The 24,521-nt window shown below is 45.2% G+C and overlaps 1 protein-coding gene across 1 annotated transcript; it reads left to right on the top strand.

Moving 5' to 3' along the window:
- The first annotated feature begins 22 nt into the window (after positions 1–22).
- Positions 23–23,750, top strand: l(3)80Fj (lethal (3) 80Fj). The gene is made up of 39 exons (XM_028180174.2): positions 23–137; positions 211–313; positions 812–1,007; positions 1,867–2,047; positions 2,397–2,561; positions 3,011–3,263; positions 3,415–3,593; positions 4,571–4,768; positions 5,088–5,246; positions 5,944–6,103; positions 6,559–6,891; positions 7,004–7,197; positions 7,613–7,791; positions 8,270–8,399; positions 8,910–8,990; positions 9,211–9,440; positions 9,527–9,714; positions 10,158–10,322; positions 10,397–10,527; positions 10,737–10,873; positions 10,947–11,163; positions 11,474–11,707; positions 12,053–12,247; positions 12,366–12,494; positions 12,579–12,702; positions 14,899–15,135; positions 15,651–15,830; positions 15,993–16,282; positions 16,563–16,758; positions 17,276–17,790; positions 17,867–18,004; positions 18,405–18,557; positions 19,095–19,283; positions 19,703–19,962; positions 20,352–20,673; positions 21,039–21,269; positions 21,492–22,151; positions 22,306–22,515; positions 23,540–23,750. The coding sequence occupies exons 1-39, from the start codon at positions 123–125 to the stop codon at positions 23,660–23,662; spliced, it is 7,980 nt and encodes a 2,659-aa protein (XP_028035975.2). The 5' UTR covers positions 23–122; the 3' UTR covers positions 23,663–23,750.
- Positions 23,751–24,521: the final 771 nt, after the last annotated feature.

Below are 24,521 nucleotides of genomic sequence, written 5' to 3'. Positions count from 1 at the left end.
GCATAGATTATAAATGATGTACATTTATAATGTACATCATGGGTGATCTGTAATTTACGAAGACAAGTGTGCAAGACGTGTGTGTGGTTTTTAGATAAATTTCAGCTGATTGTATATTGATAATGGCTGATACAGAGGTAATTTCTAATATTTATAACTCATACTAATGTTTCTGAAATATTTTCTAATATGATGCATTTCTGTCTATAGGTATTAAAGAAATTAAAAGATATTCCATTTAAAATCCAGACAGCAAGTTTAAAAGGGAGACTTGAAGTAGTTAATGAAATACGCGAAATTTTATCGTTGCCAGGTTAGTTAATTACTTTTAAAACTTTTATCTAGGTTTGTACTTACTTATCTCGTACTCTTTGTGTTCTGCTACAGGTTGTTATAGGTTGTTATCAGACAGCTGTATTGATCGGTTTTGAGCGCCGGGTGAGCTGTGCTCCCGTTCCAATGCATTCTACTGCAACGAATGCAATAGGGGCGGATCACCCCATGCCTCTTGTTTCGAAAATTTTATTGAAAATCAATAGATACACAAAAAATCATGCAGTCAAATTTGATTTGGGTTTGAATATCAGAAATATATAAGTTTTCGCTTTAAAAGCTTTACTACTCAAGTATGCAAATAAGAACGTAATCATTTGTCTTAACCATTAGCTTAAGAAGAAGAAATAGAATGATTACTACAGCTTATTGGCATTGTTGATGTCTTGAAAGCCGTTAACCTTTCACCTTCAGATGGGCAGTATGCTGGTCTGCTCTCAAAGGCAATAAAATAAGATTGACATTAATTCTTTAACAGGTATAACAGAACCAGCAGTAAAGTTTGTTTGCCGAGTGCTAGCTCTGACATTGCACAGATATAGAGATACAACATCCCAATCATATATCAAGAGTCTTGTGTCTTTCCTTGCTACTGAGCACACAGAATGGGCGTTTAAGAATTTATCACCTGTATTACTAGAGATATCAGAACAGCTGAAAAACACCTCAGCATCGTAAGTTTTGCATTTGATAGTCTTAAGTAGAGATAACTGAAAAGTGCTCAACATTACCTCCACCAGTTCCAAATGAGCTACAGTAACATAAAGAATTGGTGAACTTCAGAACTCAGAGTTCACTGGTTCAGAATACTGGTATTCATTGTAAACTTAACAACATTTGTGTCTTTCAATGTCATTTTACTTACTTTATCACAGACGGTGGGAAGCCCTCACAGCTCCATTAATAAGTGTACTGCGAGCCTACTTTTAAAAAAACAATATTATGCACAAATAAGTTTATAATTAACCTAATGTTAACTGGTTATCCATACACAACACAGAGGGATTGCTTTTGACTAACTTAAGACAAAAAATGAATGAATATTAGTGAAATAACCTCTATAAGTATTGTAATGCTCTACCTTGTCAGATCAGACCTTGTGAATGTTCAGAAACATTTTATAGCAGAGGATAGGGATTTTGTCAGTTCATATGCCCTGTCTGTCCCAGCAACAGTTATAAAAACTACTAAGGTCACAAAATCATAAAGAGCAGTTGCCTGGTGGTTGCTATTAACAACTCAACAACAGTTTTTTGTATTGCTTAGATGGGTAGATGAGTTCATGCCCCCCCTGGTATATGGATACCAGTGCCCATAGACATCAAAAACATTAATGTTGTCATCTACCTTGGGACATGGTTTTTAAGTCTAAGCTACTTCTGCCATCTGAGCCCTTTCGTGATATCCCAATTACAAATACTGAAACTTTGTTTATTATGTTTCTAATAACTTCAGTTTGTTTATTTTTCTTCCCCATAAAATTTTTAAGCTACACGGCAATACAATAAGCAACAAGTAAATAATTACTTTCAGAAAAAGCAACAGCCAGTCAGGTCTGTTTGCACTTCGATGGTCTACTGTACTGGTAGAGTCTTCCCCGAAATCCTTAGAGCATCAAGTGGACCTGAACTCATTGATACTTGCACAGGCTAATTTACTAGCCACTGTTTGTGCATATGGCGATAAGAAGAAGAATAAAAAAGCTTATTCTGTGGTATGTTTTTATTATTGTGTAGATAAGTATAGATGGAATGAGTCCATGGCCACCTGGTATTAAGTTGTTTTAGAAGCTCAAACACATCACAGTGTAAATACCACCCACATTGAGAAATGAAGTCAGTCTCAATTATATTATATGTTTCATTATTATCCTACCATTCGAATAAAAACAGTTGAACTCCTTTACATTATAAATAGGCGGAATGGTACTTTGTTACCTACCTACCTTAGTGACACTCAGACAAATACATAGAACTTAGAGAAGTTCAATAGCAAAAGCGCTCATACACCCAGTCTTTATTATTAAAAAGTATTATACACTTTGTAAATATTGTTTTCACCAGCTACATGCAGTATGGAGTAAAATAGGAAAAGAGAAAGTATTGAAATGGGTGGAAACATTACTAGCACAGCCTGGTGACAGCGGACCACACATCTCAGTGACATTTTCTGCTCTCTGTGCTCATTATAAAGATATAGGAGATGAATCTATTATCACATTACATAAGGTTGGTTGCTGCAGTATTTAATATTTATTTTATAGATGTTATTTATGCATGAATTAGTGTTGGTGTTGGAGTATGCTTTGTAAGTGACTACTGCAGTCAGTAAACGTTTATGGTGCGAACCCGCTAGCTCAGAAGAGATCTAGTAGTCTCTTTTAACTCCAATGAAAAGTTCTGGAACACTCTGAGAGAATTAGAATAACAGAAGATGAAACCAGGATTTTTTTTTCTTTTTCCTTTTTTTTTCATTCTATATTTTATTTTAAAGTAGAAGTTTTTGCTGCTACCATAACCATCAAAATCTAGAAACACATAATACTTCTATAATCTTTAGGTTCTCGTCGAAAAATACCTTATAACTCAAAATAAAAGATGGTTCAGGGGTCTGTGCATCCAAAAATGTTGAAAAGCTTATGCTCAGCACATACTATAACATCCAATAAATATTTCAGGCCAAAATGTTAGAAAATTTTACTAAAAGTCTGATCAGCGTGAAGTCCAGGCCAAATGCGAACTACATCAAGGGCTGCTCTGACCTCCTGCACCTGCTCAGCGAGTCTGACATCCAAGACACATTACTGCCGGCTCTGCACAAAGCCATGCTCCGGAGTCCAGAAACGATCGTTCAAGCTGTCGGAGAAGTGGTTGCCAATCTCAATATCTACCTGGATGGTGTGGCTGTTGATATCGGAAAGAGTTTGATAGGTATAATCAAGTTTTGTTTAAAAGTATGAATCTCAGTTTTCACAGTAAAAGATGAAAAATTCGTCACTAATAACTACGCACTAATAGTCCCTCTAATTTATTTAATCTAAAACTTTTGAACGGCAGGGCACTAAGTTACCGAATATTTCAGTGAATCTCCATTCGAAAGACGAGTGGGTCCGCGCGGAGGCGCTGAGTGCGCTGCACCGGCTGGCGGCGCGCACCCGCACCGCGCCCGCCGCCGCCGCGCTGCTCGCGCACGCATTCGCGGAGTACAACGGCGCCAGCGGGAAACTCACTTCCAGCGAAGATAAGATTGCAGTTCTCAATGTAAGCATGCAATGTGCTTTATTACAAATCATCTATTAGATTATACTTTAAACTGAATCTACATTGCTAGAAAGGAATGAGAAAGAAAACAAAAAAAATCTCATAGGACTAATGTTAATGTTGCTAAAATGTTAATGAGTAGTACTTTCAAGATGTTTCGAATACATAACAGTTTTCTTGGTCACGAAAATAATTTAATGATCATAAAAAAACGTAAGATTAAACTTTAAAAATAGATTCAGTTATGTGTACAACTCGCAAATACTAAAGAATAATTTCTTTCTATTTCAATAATGTTTGTAAATTGAAAGATAAATTCAACAGAAACTAAATCCATAGTACTTTGTTTTATTGGAACTGAGACGTAACTTTGAGCTTACTTATTAGCAGTGGTCGGAGTAGGTAGCTTGATTTTATATACTCAAGATATTATAATATGGACATGCCATTTTTTCTATAATAATTTCTTCTTCTTCCAGTGCCTCTTCAATCCTGAAGGTTGGCCGTTAGCTTTATGTATTCCTTTCTGTCAGCAGAACATTTTCTATAATAATTATTTTTTAAAATTGAAAACAAATATTTTTAATCCTCATCGGATACAATTTCTATATTTATGAGATAAAGTAACAAACAAAAAGCCCTATCTAAGTTTTGTCTCATACTGACAAGCGTCATTTCTGATTCAACAGAAAGGGACAAAATACGGTGTAACAATTCCAAGGTGTATTTGTATAAAATAAAATACTGATTTATTCCACTATTAGCTAGCACTGGTAGCGTAGATTAACATTAAATACGTTTTTCAAAATTTCAAATTTCCGAAACAAATTACACAATAAATATGAAGTTCCGGTATTTTGGAGGCATATCCATACTATCCTCTACGTTTGACGTCAACGACCTTAAATCAATCTACCTACTCCGACCTCTACTTATTAGTTAAACATGAAATAAAAGATGTATTTAATGTATTCCAGGGAGTACGCGCCCTGAGCCAGCTGGCCGTCGCCCCGGAGGACAGACGGGCGCTGTTCGCGGAGACGGCCGCCCACACCGCGCGCATACTCGACTCCGAGTCCCACGAGCGAACCCTGTGCGTGGCCCTGGACGTACTGCAGCACTGGACCACAGGCCTAGACGGACCGCTGCCCGATGTCATTCTTGATATATTTACGGTACAGCATCAATAATATTGTACTCCAGCAATACTAACTAGGGCAAGCTCTAGGTCTTTATCTGCGTACATTAAAAGCTAAACAATTTAATATTGAATACAGCTTGCATAAGGTGATGTTCGTTCCTAAAAACGGCAGCAACATCAATGTTGTTGCCTAATTCAAAGTCTCATCAGCCATCAATCAGTCATAAAAATGGAAGCTTTAATCTAAATTGGACACTTTACAACCAGTTCTTAATGTAAAAATTGGGTGATAGGCTAAATAGGGTCGGTCACATCACAAGCCGGTGCCTTACGTAAGATCCTTTGACTCACAGAAGAACATATCGGCGAAGAGCAGCACGCAGACCGTCCGCACGGCGTACACCAGCCTGCTGGGCCGCGCGCTGCGCCGCTGCGGGCCGCCCGCCGCCGCCGCGCCGCTGCACGCGCTGCTGCTGCAGCCCGTCGAGAGGGCCGCGCTGCAGCCGCTGCAGGTCGACCACTGGACCCACTTAAATATCACACGAAAAACCATTTACTCACAGGACATAAATGAAAGTTTTAAAACCAGTTTGAATATCGGCATAAAATACTTCAACCTATATTACTTAAAACTTTCATTTACATTACGATCAACCACAACAACGTAATAAGAAATTAACTTACCTAAAATCGTTGAAGTCGTCATGGTCTAAGACGTCCGGTGCATTCGTGTTGAGCGATGCACCGGTGTTCGAATCCCAGACGGGTACCAATTTTTCTAATGAAATACGTACTCAATAAATATTCACGATTCATTTCCACGGTGAAGGAATAACATCGTGCAATAAAAATCAAACCCGCGAAATCATAATTTGCGTAATTACTGGTGGTAGGACCTCTTGTAAATCCGCGCGAGTAGGTACCACCACCCTGCCTATTTCTGCCGTGAAGCAGTAATGTGTTTCGGTTTGAATGGTGGGGCAGCCGTTGGAACTATACTGAGACCTTAGAACATATATCTCAAGGTGGGTGGCGCATTTACGTCGTAGATGTCTATGAGTTCCAGTAATCACAACACTAGGTGGACTCACGTTCGTCCAGTCATAAAAGCAATTAAAAAAAATCAAACTTAAGCAATTTTACTTTATTTTAGTTACTTATTTGATATCTGATAAATGAATACATTATGGGACATGTTAATGCCTCCAGAACGCCACAGTAAGCGAGGGTATCTGCGCGATGCTGGGCCTGGTGCTGCTGGACGAGTCCCGGCAGCTGCCCGGCAAGTCCTCGTGCTGGGCCGCCCTGCTGCACCCGGAGAAGCACGTGCTGCTGCACGACAGGGTGCTCGCCGCCGCATCCGAACACGGTAATTTTAACTATTCTTTCTATTCTTCACTTTGAAAATTCTACACATCAAAATACAAAACGTTTTTTTTTACGCCGAGTCTTGTGTAGCTGTTTTTATTTTTTTATTTATGGGTGGTTAAAACGTGTGTTTTAAAAAAGAGTGCAAAAAAAACAATTTTTATCCAAAAATGGTTGAATACTTACTATTATGGTTAAACGAATGTTTGTTATATTTTTCCTCATTAATTAAAAAACATGAATTAATAAGGTTCACAGCTAAACATCTACCATAGAAATACATAAGAACCTGTTATAATTTGTATGCTTAAAAAGTACTTCAGACTTTTTTAGAATTTTGTTCTTTTTAAATTCTTCATAAAAAATACACAAATTAATTTTGTTAAAATTATATTATTATTTCTTCATTTTCAATTCTATTTACTGACCTCCACTATATCATTTACCCCTTTATAGTCCTCATACAGGTGGCGTTACTGTGCAGAACGGTGTTGGACCACTACCCAAGTGTTGCCAGCGAACCAAACTCCCCGATCTACAGAGCCTTCATTATGGTCCTACTGTCTACCGTGAAGCCAGTTCGAGAAGTAGCATTGCAAGAAGTCAGAGCTTTACTCGCAAAGCGAGATAAAGCAGCAACGGCCAAGCACTTAGTGCTGAAACTGAACGAAGTTCTGGATGAAGGAAAAATCTTCCATATTAAAGAAAAGTCCCCTTCGGACGAGAAAGGAGCCGAGGTCACCGGGAAGATGATACTAGACTGCGCGCATGCTCTTTGCTCTTATAAAGGTGAGCAGGACCGTCTCTTTCAGCCGCAAAGCATTTATGTATTCTATTTCAGAGAGTAGAGCGCCCAAGATTGTAAGGTTCGTTTAATTAATCTCAATATCCTTTATCTTAGACTATCCCAAAGAAGAGCTGGAGAGCATCGCGCTGTCGGCGTTGCCGTGCAGCCACCACCCGTTGGTAAAGGCTGGGGCTCCACGAGCCTGGGTGAAGATGGTCTCATCACTCGGTCTGCAGCCGAAAGACCTGGTCACTCTTTATGCCAATAATTTGAAGAATACATACATCAACGGCTTTACGCCTAGTGAGGTGAGCGGTTTTAAATATTTTTTACTCGAATTATATTTCCGTTTGCTAAGTGGACCAGATCAGCTTAGTTTAAAAAAACTACAAATTGGATGCCGCTGTCCACTTTAACTGTTGATGACTCGCGGCACCCGGCGTACTCGGTGGAGCCAGTGAAGGCCCATGCACAGTGATGTCACCGCTACCACTATTGGTATCGATTGTCCCGCTTTGTAATTTCACAAGACACTTCACTAAAAAAATTCTTTTTATTCAAAACTCCAAATTGAAAATGTTTACATTGATTGTACGAAGCTCTGTAAAATTATTTATTTATGCATGTGCTTGCGATTAAATTATTTAAAATTAACTACTTTTTCGCTTTATATTAGTCCTTTTATATAAGGTAACGATGTAAAGATGAACACGCCTCCCCCAGACTGTGTCGAGCGTAGTGGAAACGCTGGTGTCCGTGGGCCCCGACGGCATGTCGTCGAGCGCCGTGCAGGCGGCTCTGGTGTGGCTCCAGGACCCGCAGCTGCAGCGCGTCACCAGGGACGAGTACTTCGTCTACCTCACGCCAGACGACGACATCTACGACAAGTCCAGCGTGCCCGGGTACGCGACCTCTCCCTACACACGGTCGACGTCCGCGGCTCGGACGAGGCGCCAGAAGCGCAATAAATTTATCGCTAAAGATCATAAAATACTTGTTTAGAGTGATGAGTAATATGTAATTGTTATTGCTTGATTTTAAATTTAAAACGGCCAATTCATGACTTATCGATAAATGAATGTTATCGCGCATCACTAGCTTCCTCCGCATACTTCAGGAACGCTTATTAACAATTATGTTTCTGACTCACACACACCAGCCGCGGCTGTGTCGACGCGACCGTCCTCATTGGGTTCGATGGGATCCAATATCGATTATTTGGGAATATCTCCGGATCAATCATTCAATCGTCGGTCTCACAATAAATATAGTGTTAGTTTTGTTGTTACCGAACGCAGGAGCAGACACCACGACTATGCGCCCATTGTTGTGGTTGTGTACCTTAGATAGACTGACAGAAATTGTATTTATTGAATGCAGTAATGAAGACAACAAAGAGATGAATTTGAAACGAGAGAGCAAAGCGTACAGCTACAAGGAGCAGCTCGAAGAGTTGCAGCTGCGCCGAGAGCTGGAGGAGAAGAAACGTAAAGAGGGGAAAATTAAGGAGGTAATAGGAATTTCTTTATAAACTATTTTTATTTATAGCAACTAATATTTTATTTTATGGCCCGGAAACGAGACTTTTAAGCCAAGTTTTAATTTTCTTCTTATATTCTGTTATAATATGAAAACTGATATCAAGTTGGTTAGTTTGCGGTTTTAATCAATGGCGCTGAGATTGAATGAAACGAGATGAGATGAGATGAAAAAGAGTAAAATCATGGCTACTTACTGAAACTTTTTCAGTTGACTTTTTGGAAGAACCCGAGAAGCTATGTCCAGCAGCTTTTTTTCCATATTTGTGCACTTTTGCAGATGATAACAGTTAACAAACCACCATTATTGCACTAAATTAACAAAATAAAACAATTCATATAACTACGTGACTCATGTCCCAAAGTTCCGGAGTTTGCAGACAGACTGCTGTCCATAAAGTAATGTGAATTTATTGTTCGGAGCGGTCAGAATAAATTCCTATTACAAATAGTTATAAGTATTTATTTTATTTTTATTTTAGACGCCGTTATCTGCCAAACAAAAAGAAGCCATAAAAGCGCAACTGGCCAAGGAAAGTGCGGTCAGGAAGAGGCTCAGTGTGGTGAGAATACAAAACTTGTTCAATTTCTAAACGTCAAAGCGTCAGTATGCGACGTCCGCCATGACACCAACTCTCTTTAAAATCTAGCCGCCAAGAGCGATGCATCAATTTTATATTTCTTTTATATTAAGTCTTCATATTTGTCATATAAGGATAAATAAATATATATCTACAGTTCACGCTTTGATTAAAAGTACTAATGAATATTAATTTGTTACAGTTGAACGAACGTTTAGTGTGCGCCGTGGGTCTGCTGGAGGCGGTCCAGCGAGGCTGCCCCTCCGCCCTGCGCAGCAGTGCGCGGCGCGTGGTGTCCCGCGTGCTGGCGGCGCTGCGCAGTCCGCTGGCGGCGCCGCGCCTGCTGCCCGCGCACCGCCGCCTGGGCGCCGCGCTGCTGCCCGCGCGCCTGCCCGCCCCGCTGCGCGACCACGTCACGCGCACCACGCTCAGGTGCATGCGCGCCGCCGCCTCCGCCCGCGTCTGTAACGCGAACTCGATTGAAAACAGTTAGCAAAATGAGATCTTTTATTTCTCAGGCTCTATAAACCTCAATGCGACCTAGACCCGAGCTGGGAAGACGAGAACCTGGAGGAAGCCACCTTGCGCGTCATCAACCTGCTGCACGCCGCCAGCGTGGCCGTGAAGGTTGACGGCAGTGACACCAAAAAGTTAAACCATTTTACCGCTCCCGGATTCTGCTACGTCTTTCCTGTACTCAAGTTAGGTAAGAAAATTCAATGTGTGAAAAACGCAGCACAAATGGTTGTGTAGGAGCTAATGTTGAGCACGTTCGAAGACAGTGTAGCGGTACCCTTGTTGCTTGAAGTGTGCAAGGCCGAGCCAGGGTGGAACACACGTTCTTTTTACGGAGCAGAAAATGTTTCGGCTAATTGAACGAATTCGCAAGCTAGTATTTCAGACTACTTGGGCCCATTGTCCCATTTGTTATTGTTTCACCAGACAAGCAAAGGCAATGTATTCCATACAGGCAATATTGTAAGAATTTGCACCACACCCAAGATTTGCTCGGCTTGTGAAAACTGCAATTAGACTTCAAGATATAGACAAATATATACTATACTTTTTTTATAAAATTAGCAAGGTAATTAATTTAGTCCTATTCGAGCGTATTTTTATGTTTTTTGTAAAAAATACATTTTTGTACAGGTTTAACTAAAGAACTGAGCGAAAAGGACGAAATGACAATGTTGAACGGGCTGGCGGTGATCACGCACCACGTGTCGGCGCGGCCCCACCCGGACGACGCCGAGCTGCTGCACCCGGCGCTGTTCCCCATGGACGAGATATTCCGACTGCTCATCGAACTCATCGGTGAGCCTGCCGCAGCTCGAGTAGCGACTTGTACCGTCCGGAGCGACACGAGCTCAGCACACGTCTGGTTGCAGAGGGCACGCGGCTGTGCGCGCAGGCGGCCTGCATCGTGGCGCTGCTGGAGGCGGCCCGGTGCGCGGCGCGGGGCTCCCTCGCGCGGGACGACGCCGCCGCGCTGCTGGCCGGCCTGCGCAGCGAGAGCGAGGTGCGTGCGCGCCGCCATGCTGCTACTGATGCTATACTAATTAATTGAGAATTATATCATGTCTCACGGTGATGATATCCACAGAGGGCTGGATGAGCCGTGTAAAGACAAAAGACAATACGTTCCTTTTTAAACCTAATTTGTCATATTGAGCAGCCTCGTGAAACCTTCGACGTTCACGAACGTCTAAGAGTGTTGTCGGTCGGCAGGTGGTCCGTGACACGGTGCTGCAGGCGCTGCTGAGCCTGGCGGAGCGGCTGCCGCCCCTGCTGCAGGATGAAGACTACGCCTACACCGTCGTCAAGCGGATCCTGATCGCCACCTTCGACGTAGTTGAAGACAACAAGTCAGTAACGTCCCGAAGTTAAGTCGCAGCACCTCACTCGCGAACTTTTTAGCCTGATAATGAAATATGACAGGAAGCTAGCCGTGGAGCTGTGGGAGCGCGTGCCCGGCTGCGAGCCCGTGTCCCGCGGCGCGCTGATGGCGGACCTGGTGCTGGACGAGCTGCAGACCGCCTGTCTCCCGCTCCAGCGAGCAGCAGCCCTCGCCCTGGCGCACCTCGTCCTCCGCGGAGACGCTCCGTGCGACGTCCTGCTGCAGCGTCTACAGGACCTGTACGCTGAAAAGCTGCCCGTAAGTTTCTGCAAATTGGTTGCAACGAGTGTCTAGAGGCAGGGCGCGCTGGCGGCGGCGCACGCGGCCGGTACTGGACTCTATTGAAGTAGCCTTCAGCTCGGCCAGCCGCTTGCGCTCGGGGCCCGGACCGCCCGGTGGAATGCCACTCGGCCTCTGTTCATCGTAATATCACTTTCGACACTTCTATTACTACGTTTATTAGCATGTGCAGGGATTCCACAAATGTTAAGAACATAGACTAGTAATTTGTCCCTTCTGTCAATATGAATAATGAAGTTGTAACGTTGCGTGACGCGGGTGCGCGCAGCTGATCCCGGCCAAGCAGGACCAGTTCGGGCACGAGGTGGAGCCGGCGCTGGACATGTGGGAGGGGCGGCGCGGCGTGGCGCTGGGGCTGGGCGCGCTGGCCCCGCGGCTGCAGGTGGGCGCGGTGCCGGCCGTCATGCGCTTCTTCGTGGAGTGGGGCCTGGCCGACCGCCGCGACGACGTGCGCGCCGAGATGCTCGCCGCCGCCATGGCCATCGTCGAGCTGCACGGGAAGGTAAGCGCAGCGAGCCCGCCCTCTGCCGGCCCCGTGCTGGCGCGATTGTGTATTAGCTGTTCCGACATAGTATTTTATCACCAGAAAGTCAACTGATTTGTTGCGCACTAAAGTTCTCAGTAACTCCGTTTTCTAAACGCTCAAATGCTTGCAACACACAGCTTTGGCGGCACCTCGCAATTATTTCTTTTTCTCCAAACAAAAAATATAACACGGCCAAGTATTCACGTTCTCATGGACCTCACACGACGAGCCAACACTCTAAATATTATGTCGCACGAGCACCAAGAGATTTGACCAAGATCATAAATTCAACAATAACTAAACAAACTCCCAACCGTTCAGGATACGATCAGCAGCCAGCTGCCGGTGTTCGAGAGGTTCCTGGACTCCGCCCCCAAGTCTGGCAGCTACGACGCGGTGCGGGAGGCCGTGGTGCTGCTGGTGGGGTCCCTGGCGCGCCACCTGGAGCCCGACGACGTGCGCCTGCGCCCCATCGCGCTGCGCCTCGTCGCCGCCCTGTCCACGCCGGCTCAGCAGGTGCCCCACCCTCACATCACATCCTTGTCTGTCGCGGCGAGCAGTGGCCGCCGGCCGAGCGTACAACCAATGTGTCACGACTCCGCTTAAACACGTCGCCCTTGTGCCCCGAGAGCAGGTCCAGGAGGCGGTGGGCAACTGTCTGCCGCACCTGGTGACGTCACCGGCGCTGGAGAGCGAGATCCCGGGCATCGTCAACAAGCTGATGAAACAACTACTCACTGCCGAGAAGTTCGGAGATCGAAGGGTCGGTATATACTATTAATTATATTAGTTAATTATTACAATACAATCAGATAAATACAGAGTGCACGTTGTCGTCCTGCCGCAGGGCGCCGCGTACGGCATAGCCGGCGTCGTCAAGGGGCTCGGCATCCTGTCCCTGAAGCAGCTGGACATCATGGGGAAACTCACAGAAGCCATACAGGAAAAGAAGAACTACAAGTATCGCGAAGGTACGGTCTCGCCATTTGTGTTCAGTTCCCCGGGCCACTACCCTACTCTACTCTACTCGGTAACATTCAGTCAAAGAAGTATCGGGAACATTTTTTTTGCTTATCGTACCAAATTAATTTTTTTGTTTTTTTGTAGTTAGATTGACACAACTGTTTTTCATTTTGCCGCGAAATTTGAACTACATCATATCTAGTGTCAGTTCATAATGGTCGATAACATCGAACAAAGTGTTTGTCTTCAATTTTGCATCGTCAATGGAAAATTTCGTGTTCGGGGTCACTGACAATGTTACAGAGGGCTTACAGTGAATCGAGTTTTTTAAAACACGTGCTCATAAGTGGTACAGTGGGGCAAGGTCTGCCTCAACTTCTGCAACTGAAGTTAACATCGCAGAAGTGAAGGGAATGGGTCTCACCAGTCGATCCATGTCATTTTAAATAATCACTTGGCTATGAAACATGTTGCGGCTCGGCTAGTCTCAAAAGACCTGAATTATCTCCAAAAACCCAATCGCATAAGGGTCGCTGAGGACATTCTAAAACCAGTCAATTGCGACTCAACATTCATGAAACCCATTTTTTACTGGGACGACACGTGGCCTTACAAACTAGTCTTACAAACTTACAAACTAGTCAACATGCTTCGGAGTGGCGCCTCCCAACTTAACCGAAACCGAAATTTTCTTGTGAGTCGGTCTCTTCATAGCTGAAGGTCGTGTCTAATTTGAAACGTTGACCACTCGATGCACAATGCTTCCCCACGTCTTGCTGTCCTCGGCGGTCTTTATAGCCTCGGTTATTGGCAGGCCGGTGAGCGTCTTTACTAGATCAGACCAGCGGGTAGGTGAGCGTCCGCGTGATCTTCTCCCGTCAACATGACCAATTATCATCAGCTTCTCTAAGTTATCGGGGCCTCTACGAGCGATGTGATCAAAGTACGTTGGAAGCAAATAGCGGACAGCCTTGTGGCAATGCCGAAACCGAAATAACCACGCCAAAGTGGATCAAAAGTCAAAATCATGTTGACTGTTTTCTTTGACTATTGCGGTGTTGTGCACTCAGAACTCTTGCCGGAAGGTCAAACGGTAAATAAAGAAAATATTATTTGAGGGTTATGAGGCACGTTTCAGAGAGAATGTTCGAAAAAAAGCGAAGTTTGTGGAAAGAAAATAATTGAATTTTGCACCACGATAATGCGCCTTCGCGCCGATTCGACCATCATTGTTATTCGATTTTTGACTAAAAACTTAACAAATACCATTGACCTTATTCATTAGATATGACTCCAACCGACTTCTGTCATTTCCTAAACTCAAGTTATCCTTTCATGACACTCGTTTTCATTCGGTAGAAGACATGAAGTAGAATTTGCAGCGAGAACTGAACTCAATTCCGGAAAAAAACGTATATAAAATATTTGATGATTGCATTATTCGTGGGTGTAAATGTATCGTTTCTGAAGGAGCATACTTTGAAGGTGATTAAATAAATTTGGATGACTAACTATTACCTTGTGTATTATTGATCTTTTCCCGGTACTTTTTTGACACAGTTAATAGTTTAAGCGTATTGCTTGTAACTTCAATGTTGTCATTATCAAATGTGTGTATAAAATAACTAGCTGTACCCGTCCGCTTCGCTAGATATTTAAAATTAACATTATTATTTCTCACCCCCACAAAGATTCTCATCATTAACGCCCCCGCAACTGGTGTAGGGAGGCTGACACTTATATAAATACTAGCTGACCCGGCAGACTTCGTAGTGCCTCAATCGATAAATAAAAGACCTAAACTTTTGTTTAAGATAAACTTAAAACAAACAAAAGGAATTCGTCCGACGGGGGACACATCAAAGGAAAAACAAAATTGTTATTTTTATTTAATTCCGAATATTTTTATATTTATCTAACCTTTTAAACCTTCTCTGGACTTCAACAAATAATTCAAGACCAAAATTAGCCAAATCGGTCAAGCCGTTTTCATGTTATGTCGTGACAACGGAAAACGGGTTTCATTTTTATATATATAGATTAGCCTATCCATTAAGTACATGTATTTTCTACATTGATACCAAGTTTCAAGTCAATCGGATGCATGGTTCAGTAGTTATAACGGAACATCCGTAAGTAGTATAGATAAGGGTATACTGGTGAACAAAATGTTGGAAGTAAACGTGGAGTGTCTCGGCGAGCAGGCGCGCTGTTCGGGTTCGAGCTGCTGTGCCGCGTGCTGGGCCGCCTGTTCGAGCCGTACATCGTGCACGTGCTGCCGCACCTGCTGCTGTGTCTGGGCGACGGCTCGCAGTACGTGCGCACCGCCGCCGACGACACCGCGCGCCTCATCATGAGCCGCCTCAGCGCGCACGGCGTCAAGCTGGTGCTGCCCGCCCTGCTCAACGCCGTCAACGACGACAACTGGAGGACTAAAGCGGGTACGAGCCCGCCCACCGCACTCAACAACACAACCTCTACTCATACTTGTTTCATTTTCATTATTTATTAATTTATGAAGCCGCATTGCAACGAAACATACGCGCTTTATTGAAAACATCTTCCTTTTCTAATTGAAGTCTGCTAATAATTTTAATTATAATATATTAGATTCCGTATAATTAATAAATTATCAGTTGTAATCAGTATGTGGGCCTGATAGACGGGGCGAAGTGGAGAGAACGTGCGAGGGCCCTACGTAGCAGCGCGGTACCCTAGGACTGCGACACAAATAAACACAACACACAGTCCATATGTAAATCATGATCACTTCTGATCAAGAACATTCGCGTGCTTAGTCTGTAGGTATTCGCTGGCTTTGTTATTGTTGGATCTGATATCGGAGGACACAGCCAGGAGACTCACAATACGCTGTAAACACAAATTTAGGATTTGGTTTTCTACAAAGATACTCAGGCTCCAAATGTTCCCTTTGTTACCGCTGCTCTCCGTCCAGGGTCCATCGAGCTGCTGGGCGCCATGGCGTACTGCGCGCCCAAGCAGCTGTCGTCGTGCCTGCCGTCCATCGTGCCGCGCCTCATCGAGGTGCTGAGCGACTCGCACCTGCGCGTGCAGCTGTCCGCCGCCGCCGCGCTCAAGGTCATCGGCTCCGTCATCAGGAACCCCGAGATCCAAGGTACTACGGCATGCTGGACTTTGAAATAATTTATTTTGTATTGGGCATATTAGTCAAATGCGCCTGGTGTGAAGTGGTCGTTGGGGCCCGTAGACGCCGCCCGTCATGCGGTGTGAGCTTAGAGTTCACTAAAAATATATTTAATTTGGTGTCGTTCGTCAGCCATCGTGCCGGTGCTGCTGCAAGCCCTGCAGGACCCGTCCAACAAGACGTCGGCGTGTCTGCAGACGCTGCTGGACACCAAGTTCGTCCACTTCATCGACGCTCCGTCGCTGGCCCTCATCATGCCGGTGGTGCAGCGAGCCTTCCTGGACCGGAGCACCGAGACCCGCAAGATGGCGGCGCAGATCATAGGCAACATGTACTCGCTGACCGACCAGAAGGACCTCACACCCTATCTCCCGAACATCATCCCGGGACTGAAGAGCTCTCTACTGGATCCCGTGCCGGAGGTCAGTCACTCGTGACCTGGTGCGCTGTCCGCTAGACAAGTTCATTTATATGTATCGACTGTTTCGCATTCCAAGTTTTCAGCCAACCAAAATTATAGCTTTATAGTGACCAAAAATCCCAGCTATGAGTTCCGTTCCGGTAGAGACCAAGGCTACCTTGCTGTCCACATCCTTTTACAGAACTTTGAGCACTTTAAGTCACAATAAACAAGTCCGAATAATTCAAAGTAATTTTTGAAAACAGTTCAAAATCTTTAATTTCAAGTGTGTCGTGGTTTAGGTCCGCAGCGTCTCGGCGCGAGCCCTCGGCGCTATGGTAAAGGGTATGGGAGAGAGCAGCTTCGAAGAGCTGCTCCCGTGGCTGATGCACACGCTCACCTCGGAGACCAGCTCGGTGGACCGCTCCGGTGCTGCCCAGGGACTCTCCGAAGTCGTCGCTGGACTTGGAGTGCAAAAATTGCACAAGATTATGCCAGGTGAACAGGCTGCAACAGGAATAAAGTTACCCCTACTTGTGGGCGTGATTTGTGTGTCAGGACATGTCTTTCTTTAATGTTTTTAAAAGAGTGCGAGCGGTCGGTAGCGGCTTGGCTGTGTCTCTGGCACTGCTGATGTCTATGAGCGGAAGTGACCTCCATTCCCTCAATATGGGCTATTTATTGCACGGAATGCAAATTTTTTTTTTTTTAATATGTCGTGTAGACTGTATTTTTGAAAACTTCTGGTATATGACGAAGGTTAAATAGGTTAAATAAGTAATTAGTGACCACTTATTATTTATTCAATATTTATTTAATGAACATACAGTCTATCAGCGAAGACTGCTCTCTTTCTTCTCATGACGTGTCAGGGCGTTGACGTGGCGCCTTCATTGTTTTCTTATTCAATTTAATTGTGTATTAAGTAAAGAATGGCTAATAGCAAACTATATTACAGAGTGAAATGGTAGTTTTGATCCCGTTGAGTGTGCTCTGAGCGTGCGCTGTCCCACAGACATCATCGCCACGGCGGAGCGCACGGACATCGCGCCGCACGTCAAGGACGGCTACATCATGATGTTCATCTACATGCCCGGCGCCTTCACCGACGAGTTCACCCCCTACATCGGCCAGATCATCAACCCCATCCTCAAGGCGCTGGCGGACGAGAACGAGTACGTGCGCGAGACGGCGCTGCGGGCCGGCCAGCGCATCGTCAACCTGTACGCGGAGTCCGCCATCGCGCTGCTGCTGCCCGAGCTCGAGAAGGGCCTGTTCGACGACAACTGGAGGATCCGCTACAGCTCCGTGCAGCTGCTGGGCGACCTGCTGTACCGCATCTCCGGGGTCACCGGCAAGATGAGCACCGAGACCGCCTCGGAGGACGACAACTTCGGCACGGAGCAGTCGCACAAGGCCATCATCACCGCGCTGGGCCCCGAGCGCAGGAACCGCGTGCTGGCCGGCCTCTACATGGGCCGCAGCGACGTCGCGCTCATGGTGCGCCAGGCCGCGCTGCACGTCTGGAAGGTAGCCCCGCCCCCGCCGCACCCACCACCCCCGCCGCCCCCGCGCACCCGCACTAACCGATGCGCTGTCTCTGCAGGTGGTCGTCACCAACACTCCCAAGACGTTACGCGAGATCCTGCCGACCCTCTTCGGGTTGCTGCTCGGATGCCTCGCCTCCACCAGCTACGACAAGCGACAGGTTGCCGCCAGGACCCTGGGAGATCTCGTCAGGAAGGTCAGGAGGATGCTTCATGCTAATTATGTTTTAATACGTGTGTAAGTAAGCAGGCGCTCGCGTCGCTCTCAGACGAACGGTAACTTCGGCGCCGAGAGAGGTCGCCAACAGTTCCGCGCTAACCTTGTTGATAACCCGTACACGTCGCGACAGGAAAATTACATAATATTCTAATCTGGAGGCATTGTGAGTGCGTCTAGAGCCCCGGGACAGCACCACACGTCACACGCACGCCCGCACGGGGGGTACTGTGTCGGACGAATTTGCATTTTGTTCAAAAAAGTTCGCATTTAATAAAGGTTGTATAACAACACAACAGTCCCAGTGTTGATGCCACACGTGACACTAGGAGTAGGGTTGGGCGGGGGCGCCTGCTGTACCGTGGTTGTGTGTGCGGCAGCTGGGCGAGCGCGTGCTGCCGGAGATAGTGCCCATCCTGGAGCGCGGGCTGCGGTCTCCGCGCGCCGACCAGCGCCAGGGCGTCTGCATCGGGCTCGGGGAGATCCTCGCCTCCACCTCGCGGGACGCCGTGCTCAGCTTCGCCGACGGATTGGTCAGTCGCTTGTCTATATTGTACACGGGATAAAGTTAGGTTCTGTCCGCGATAATCCTTGTGGGAATTGGATTTAAATTATTCTTATTTTTAAATGAATTCAAACAAAAAAAACATGTGTGCAGTTCACACGTGGTAGAAGTGAAACCTTCCAAAATTAAAATACAATTATTCTAAACGTCTTAAGTATATGTAAAATTTTGTCATTAGTAAATAATTGTAAGGTAGCGCCCTCTGTGAATTGATATTTTAATTTCACGTATAATCCTAAATTAAAATTCACTACAAGAGCTTTCATACACACGTTAGTATTAAAAAATCTCACAGATGGCGCTGTATTAAATAGTATGTATATTTCTGTCTCATTCTTTGCTGGCTTCATCCTACACATTTTTGTATTTGTGTCTCTTACCTGTCGTTTTTTCCGTTGCATCCGGTTTGAAATCACAACGGTTCTAAAGAAGTTTTCACTTCAACAACTTCTTCGACAAACAGTTTAAATATCTGCAAGTAAATGTTGGTCCCCGCCGCCCCCAGGTGCCCACGGTCCGCACCGCGCTGTGCGACCCGCTGCCGGAGGTGCGGCTGGCTGCGGCGCGCACGTTCGACAGTCTGCACGCCACCATCGGCAACAAGGCGCTGGACGACATCCTGCCCTACATGCTCGAGGGCCTGAAGGACCCCGACCCCGCCGTCGCGGACGCCACGCTCGACGGACTCAAGCAGGCTAGTTTACGAGTTTCTGTTCAGTTTGTATCTTGAAGATTGCGTACAGAAAATAATATAACGCTGTTTTTATAATATAACAGATTTTTGAGTCCTAATAAACATTTATACAAACACTACATAGTCATTACAAAATTTAAATATAAAGATCGTGTGACGAAATAATTTAATGAATTGTTAATTATTGTAAAATTATTATAAGTGAGTAGTTGGTGGTGCACTGGCCCGCGAGACGCGCGCGCGTTGTTGCGAAGTTGCCGGGGAGCGTATGGACATACGTGTAACAAATAACCGAACCGTACCTTTGAAGATTGCATTTTTTTTTTTATTATTTTATTTAAAAAAAATATATTCTAGATGTTTCAACTGTTAACTTTTCATGAGAAAGAAATAAATTGTTAGTTTGTGTCGTTGTTTAGATAATGTCGATAAAGTCGCGCGCGGTGCTGCCCTACCTGATCCCGGTGCTGACGGGCGGCGGCGGCGGCGGCGTGGACACGCGCGCGCTGTCGGCGCTGGCGGCGGCGGCCGGCGGAGCCCTGGCGCGCCACGTGCCGCGCGTGCTGCCCGCGCTGCTGCACGCGCTGGAGGCCGCGCGCGCCACGCCGCACGAGGCCGCCGAGCTGGACCACTGCCGCGACGCGCTGCTGCCCGTCACCGACCCGCCGGGACTGCGATGGTAGCGAGCGACCAGCCCTACTTTTAGTTTTAAATTACTTTCAGTATAATTTTAAGTACACTTGTGATGCACAATGAATGGTGGTACTTGGTCGAATGTGGACTGACGTCCGTTAATAACTTAGCCGATACACAGCTGCGAAGCCTCCAGACAGGAGGCCGAGGTACTGCATGACTCCAAATTCTTCACGATAGAAAGGGACGCGACGATGGTGCTTGCCCGTACGGACCCACATTACGCCCTACGATCAGTCCATCATCCCAAATTTTCTGAATTCTTGGATTTAATCTTTATGACACGACATTATTCCTTCGTCGCGGGAGTCGTCCGTCCTGTGGAGTGCGGCGCGCCCGGCCGGCCGTACGTTAGAGCGCTCGATACTGTTGCAGCATTATCGACACGCTGCTGGACACGGTCCGCTCCAGCGAGGGCTCCCGGCGCCGCGCCGCCGCCGTGCTGCTGTGCGCCTTCGTCGCGCACACCCGCGGCGACCTGGAGCCGCACGTGCCGCAGCTGCTGCGGGGCCTGGTGCTGCTGCTGGCCGACGACGACCGAGACGTGCTGCTCATGGCGTGGGAGGCGCTCTCCGCGCTCACCAAGACGCTGGACGCCGAGCGGCAGATCCAGCACGTGTCCGACGTGCGCCAGGCCGTGCGCTATGCGGCCGCCGACCTCAAGGGGGATCTCTTGCCCGGATTCTGTCTGCCCAAGGTAATGTGGGACATCTCTGAGAGATTGTGGCGCTGCTATCGCCAATTGCGCGCTATCTACACTTCGTTGACGGTACTATGAGTCACTATCCCTAAGACTGTCAAAAGCAAATATACTAAAAAAAACAAATTGTTCTACGACCTAAGTACAATAACTCTGGAAACAGGTTCTAATTGTTGTGTGTACACCCCATTGATAAAAAGATTATAAATCTTAACAAAGTTCAGATCCTGTGATTACTGTTCACATGTTCTATTCAATTTTGTAAATATATCTTTATTCGTAGTGAGAACATTAGACCAAGCGATGTGTGAAAAATAACCTGCCCTCCCTCGCCAAGTAACTAGTCGCAACTGTCCTTGCAGGGTATAGCGCCGATCCTGCCTCTGTTCCGGGAGTCTATCCTAAACGGCTTACCTGAAGACAAGGAAAATGCGGCGCTGATGCTGGGCGAGGTCATCAAGCTGACGTCTCCGGCCGCCATACAGCCCTCCGTCGTACACATCACCGGACCTCTCATCCGTATCCTCGGAGACAGGTTCAACTCTAGCGTCAAAGCTGCCGTTTTGGAGACCTTAGCCTCTTTACTCTCGAAGGTAATATATCGACAATTAGGCGGAATAACTTTTTAACCTACCTTCAATTTAAAAAGAAAAATATTCCAAATTCCATTGATACCATTGTATACAAACCCTCAATTAAAGGCTATTTTCTCAAGAACTTCACTAAGTAAAGATTTTAAGACTGAGAAATGGAATTCATTATAAGTTCATGTTTATCAATGCACCGAGTGATCTAATAGAATAATTACTTTGTAGGTCGGGGTAATGCTGAAGCAATTCTTACCGCAACTGCAGACGACGTTCCTGAAGGCCCTCAACGATCCCAACCGGCCCGTGCGGATCAAGGCGGGCCTGGCTCTGTCACAACTGGTCGTCATCCACACCAGAGCGGATCCGCTCTTTGTGGAGATGCACAACGGCATTAAGAATACAGACGACCCCGCCATAAGGGAGACCATGCTGCAAGCGTTGCGCAGCATCATCTCCGGCGGCGGAGACAAGCTATCGGAGCAACTGGCGCTCAGTATTCTTTCGACGCTGACGAGCCCCGCGCTCCTGGCGCACCCGGAGGACCCGCCCCGGGGAGCGGTGGGGGGCTGTCTGGGCGCCCTGCTGCACTGGTTGCCGTCCGCACACCACGACGCTGCCCTGCAACACCACGTCTTGGCACAATCCGACGACTGGCTGCTCCAACACGGCCGCTCCTGTGCTCTCTTCGTGGCACTCAAGGAGACCCCGGCCTCTATATACCGCGATCATTACGAAGAAAAGATAGACAAAACCCTGTTGGCGTACCTGGCCAGCGACAAGATTCCGATCGTCTGTAATGGTATCCGCGGCATCGGCTTCCTCATGAAGTATCTCCTCCAGAACGACAGGCCGCTCCCACAGAACATACTTTCGCAATTTGTCAGAGTAAGTACAGAATTCGTATGATTGATTTTAATCGTTTTGTATCCAGCTTCTATTACCATCACTAAACTAGATAGAATATAAATTTGAAACCAACGTGGCATTGTTTATAAGGTCCTCCACTGTTAACAACAGCACAATGTAACTTTCTTCACAGAGCATGAACCATCAAAGCAACGAGGTGAAGCAGATGATGGCGCGGGCCAGCGGCGCCCTGGGTCGCGAGGCTGACAACCCAGAGCTCCTGCGCGCCGTGCTGCCCGCCCTCGTCAACGGCACCAAGGAGAAGAACTCGTACGTGCGCGCCAACGCGGAGTCCTCGCTCCGAACCCTGCTGCGGCTTCATTCTGAACCAGACTATTTCCAGGTACAAATTATCCATCAGTTTCATTGGCTAGAGGTGCACGTGCTCCGCTTGCTACATGTTAACTGTATCAAGGAGCACATGAGTTCTACATCTTACCTTAAGTAGGTAATTTTGCTTATGCTAACATCTTGGGAGGAAGGAAATTAATATTACACATGAGTAAATGTGTAAATTAAAACAAAACAGGATTTTCGTAATTTTATTTAACCTATAATTATAATCTAGATGCCAGTAGCAGGACGGGATTCATAAAATGTATATCTGTGAATGAAACAAAATACAATCATAAGTGAACTGTTAAAAAAAAGAAAATTGCTATCACTCTCTCCAGTTACAAAGCTTAAAAACCTGAGTGATAACGTTTTATAAAGATTACTAGCGACCCCCCTCGCTTCGCTTCGGAAACATTAAAACACACATGAAAACAAAAAAATAAATTTAAAAAAAATAAAAAAAAGTAGCCTATGTTCATCAGGGACAATGTCGGCTTCTAATGGAAAAATAATTTTTCAAATCGGTCCAGTAGTTTCGAAGCCTATTCGAAACAAACAAACAAACAAATCTTTCCTCTTTATAATATTAGTATAGATATCCAATTATCATAAGATGTATGTAATGTAAAGTAAATGTGATGGGCTAATCGATTAATCTAATCGATTAGATAATAATGTTCGACAATTACTATAACAGGAATTCATAGAATTATTTAGGTGTGACGATAATTCTCGGTACTAGGGACATAAAGTTGGGTATCCACGTTTTTTCATTTTTCTAATTTAATGTTTCTAATCTAAAGAGGTAAAAGCTATTTTGCAAACAGTATACTTATCGACCACATGAAAGTTGGCTTACGCGTGTACTCATAGAGAAAACCTGTATTTCCCCAGTTTCTATATTATTATATAATTTATAAACGGAGGCTCTGCATCTACTTCAGCCACATGATGCTGATCACTTCTGATAGTTTCGAAAGTACGGTGTTAGGTATATCCAGAATGTAAACTACAAATGTGCATGGTTACAGCGATGCGTGTCGTTCCTGGAGGAAGGCGCCCGTGAAGCTCTGTCTGATGTAGTAGCGAGAGTATTGCGTCGACCTCAACCCGACGGACGAGATGAGGACCTGGACTGTACGCTCATCACCTGAGCGCAGGCATCATATTTTAATGAACTAATGTAATAAAATAATTGTCTAATTAAATAGGTTTCGTATTAAAAAAATCAATACCTTTTCATTTTATTTTTTGAATGAACAAGCTCATGACCTACCTGTTACAAAATAGTTACTGGATTTGTCCTCTTGGTATAAATTAATTAACATTTACTTAAGCCTATAATAATAGACGAATTTAATTATTTATACAATAAAAATGTGTTATTTATTGTAAAATACACCTCGAGTATTGGGTACAGACATGATGGAAAACAAAATACACACAAAACAAACCAAAAAAGATAAAGGGTCGTTAGCTAAATTTTAGTGCTTAAATTAATTCTTATTGAAGTTATACGTCTTTAGGCGCGTTATGAAAAATTTATGAGAGTGAAATTTTACGATGCGCGCGTACCGTGACACAAAATTAACAGAATGAAGTTGCCCACTAAATCGCTCATTACAATACGACCGACGTAACTTGGCGAGTCTGAATATAGCCGCAGGTGAACTTTCCGAACCGTACCGAGAATTACCGAATTTATACGACGAAGAAAAGGGATGTCCAATATGCGTGTTTGAGGATGTTGTTTAATCGATTTTTTTTCAAATTCATTAAAAATTTAATATAAAAAAAAGAAATTAATTTAATAAAAATAAAGTATAACTTCTTACGTGCGTACATATGTACACGCACCCTTTTTTTTATATAATTTGACAAAACGTAGTACACACCATAATATTATCTGACTAATTATTAAACATATTTGATCTATGACTAACTTTTCATAAAAGGGCAGTTTATTCTCCATTGCATGTAGTCATCATATTTTTCTTTTTTTACTTTTTTATA

Source organism: Bombyx mandarina, chromosome 10 (assembly GCF_030267445.1).
Source record: "Bombyx mandarina strain Sakado chromosome 10, ASM3026744v2".
NCBI classification, from domain to species: Eukaryota; Metazoa; Arthropoda; class Insecta; order Lepidoptera; family Bombycidae; genus Bombyx; species Bombyx mandarina.
Note: the sequence above shows the minus strand (reverse complement) of the source record. Positions and strands in the feature narration are given on the sequence as shown.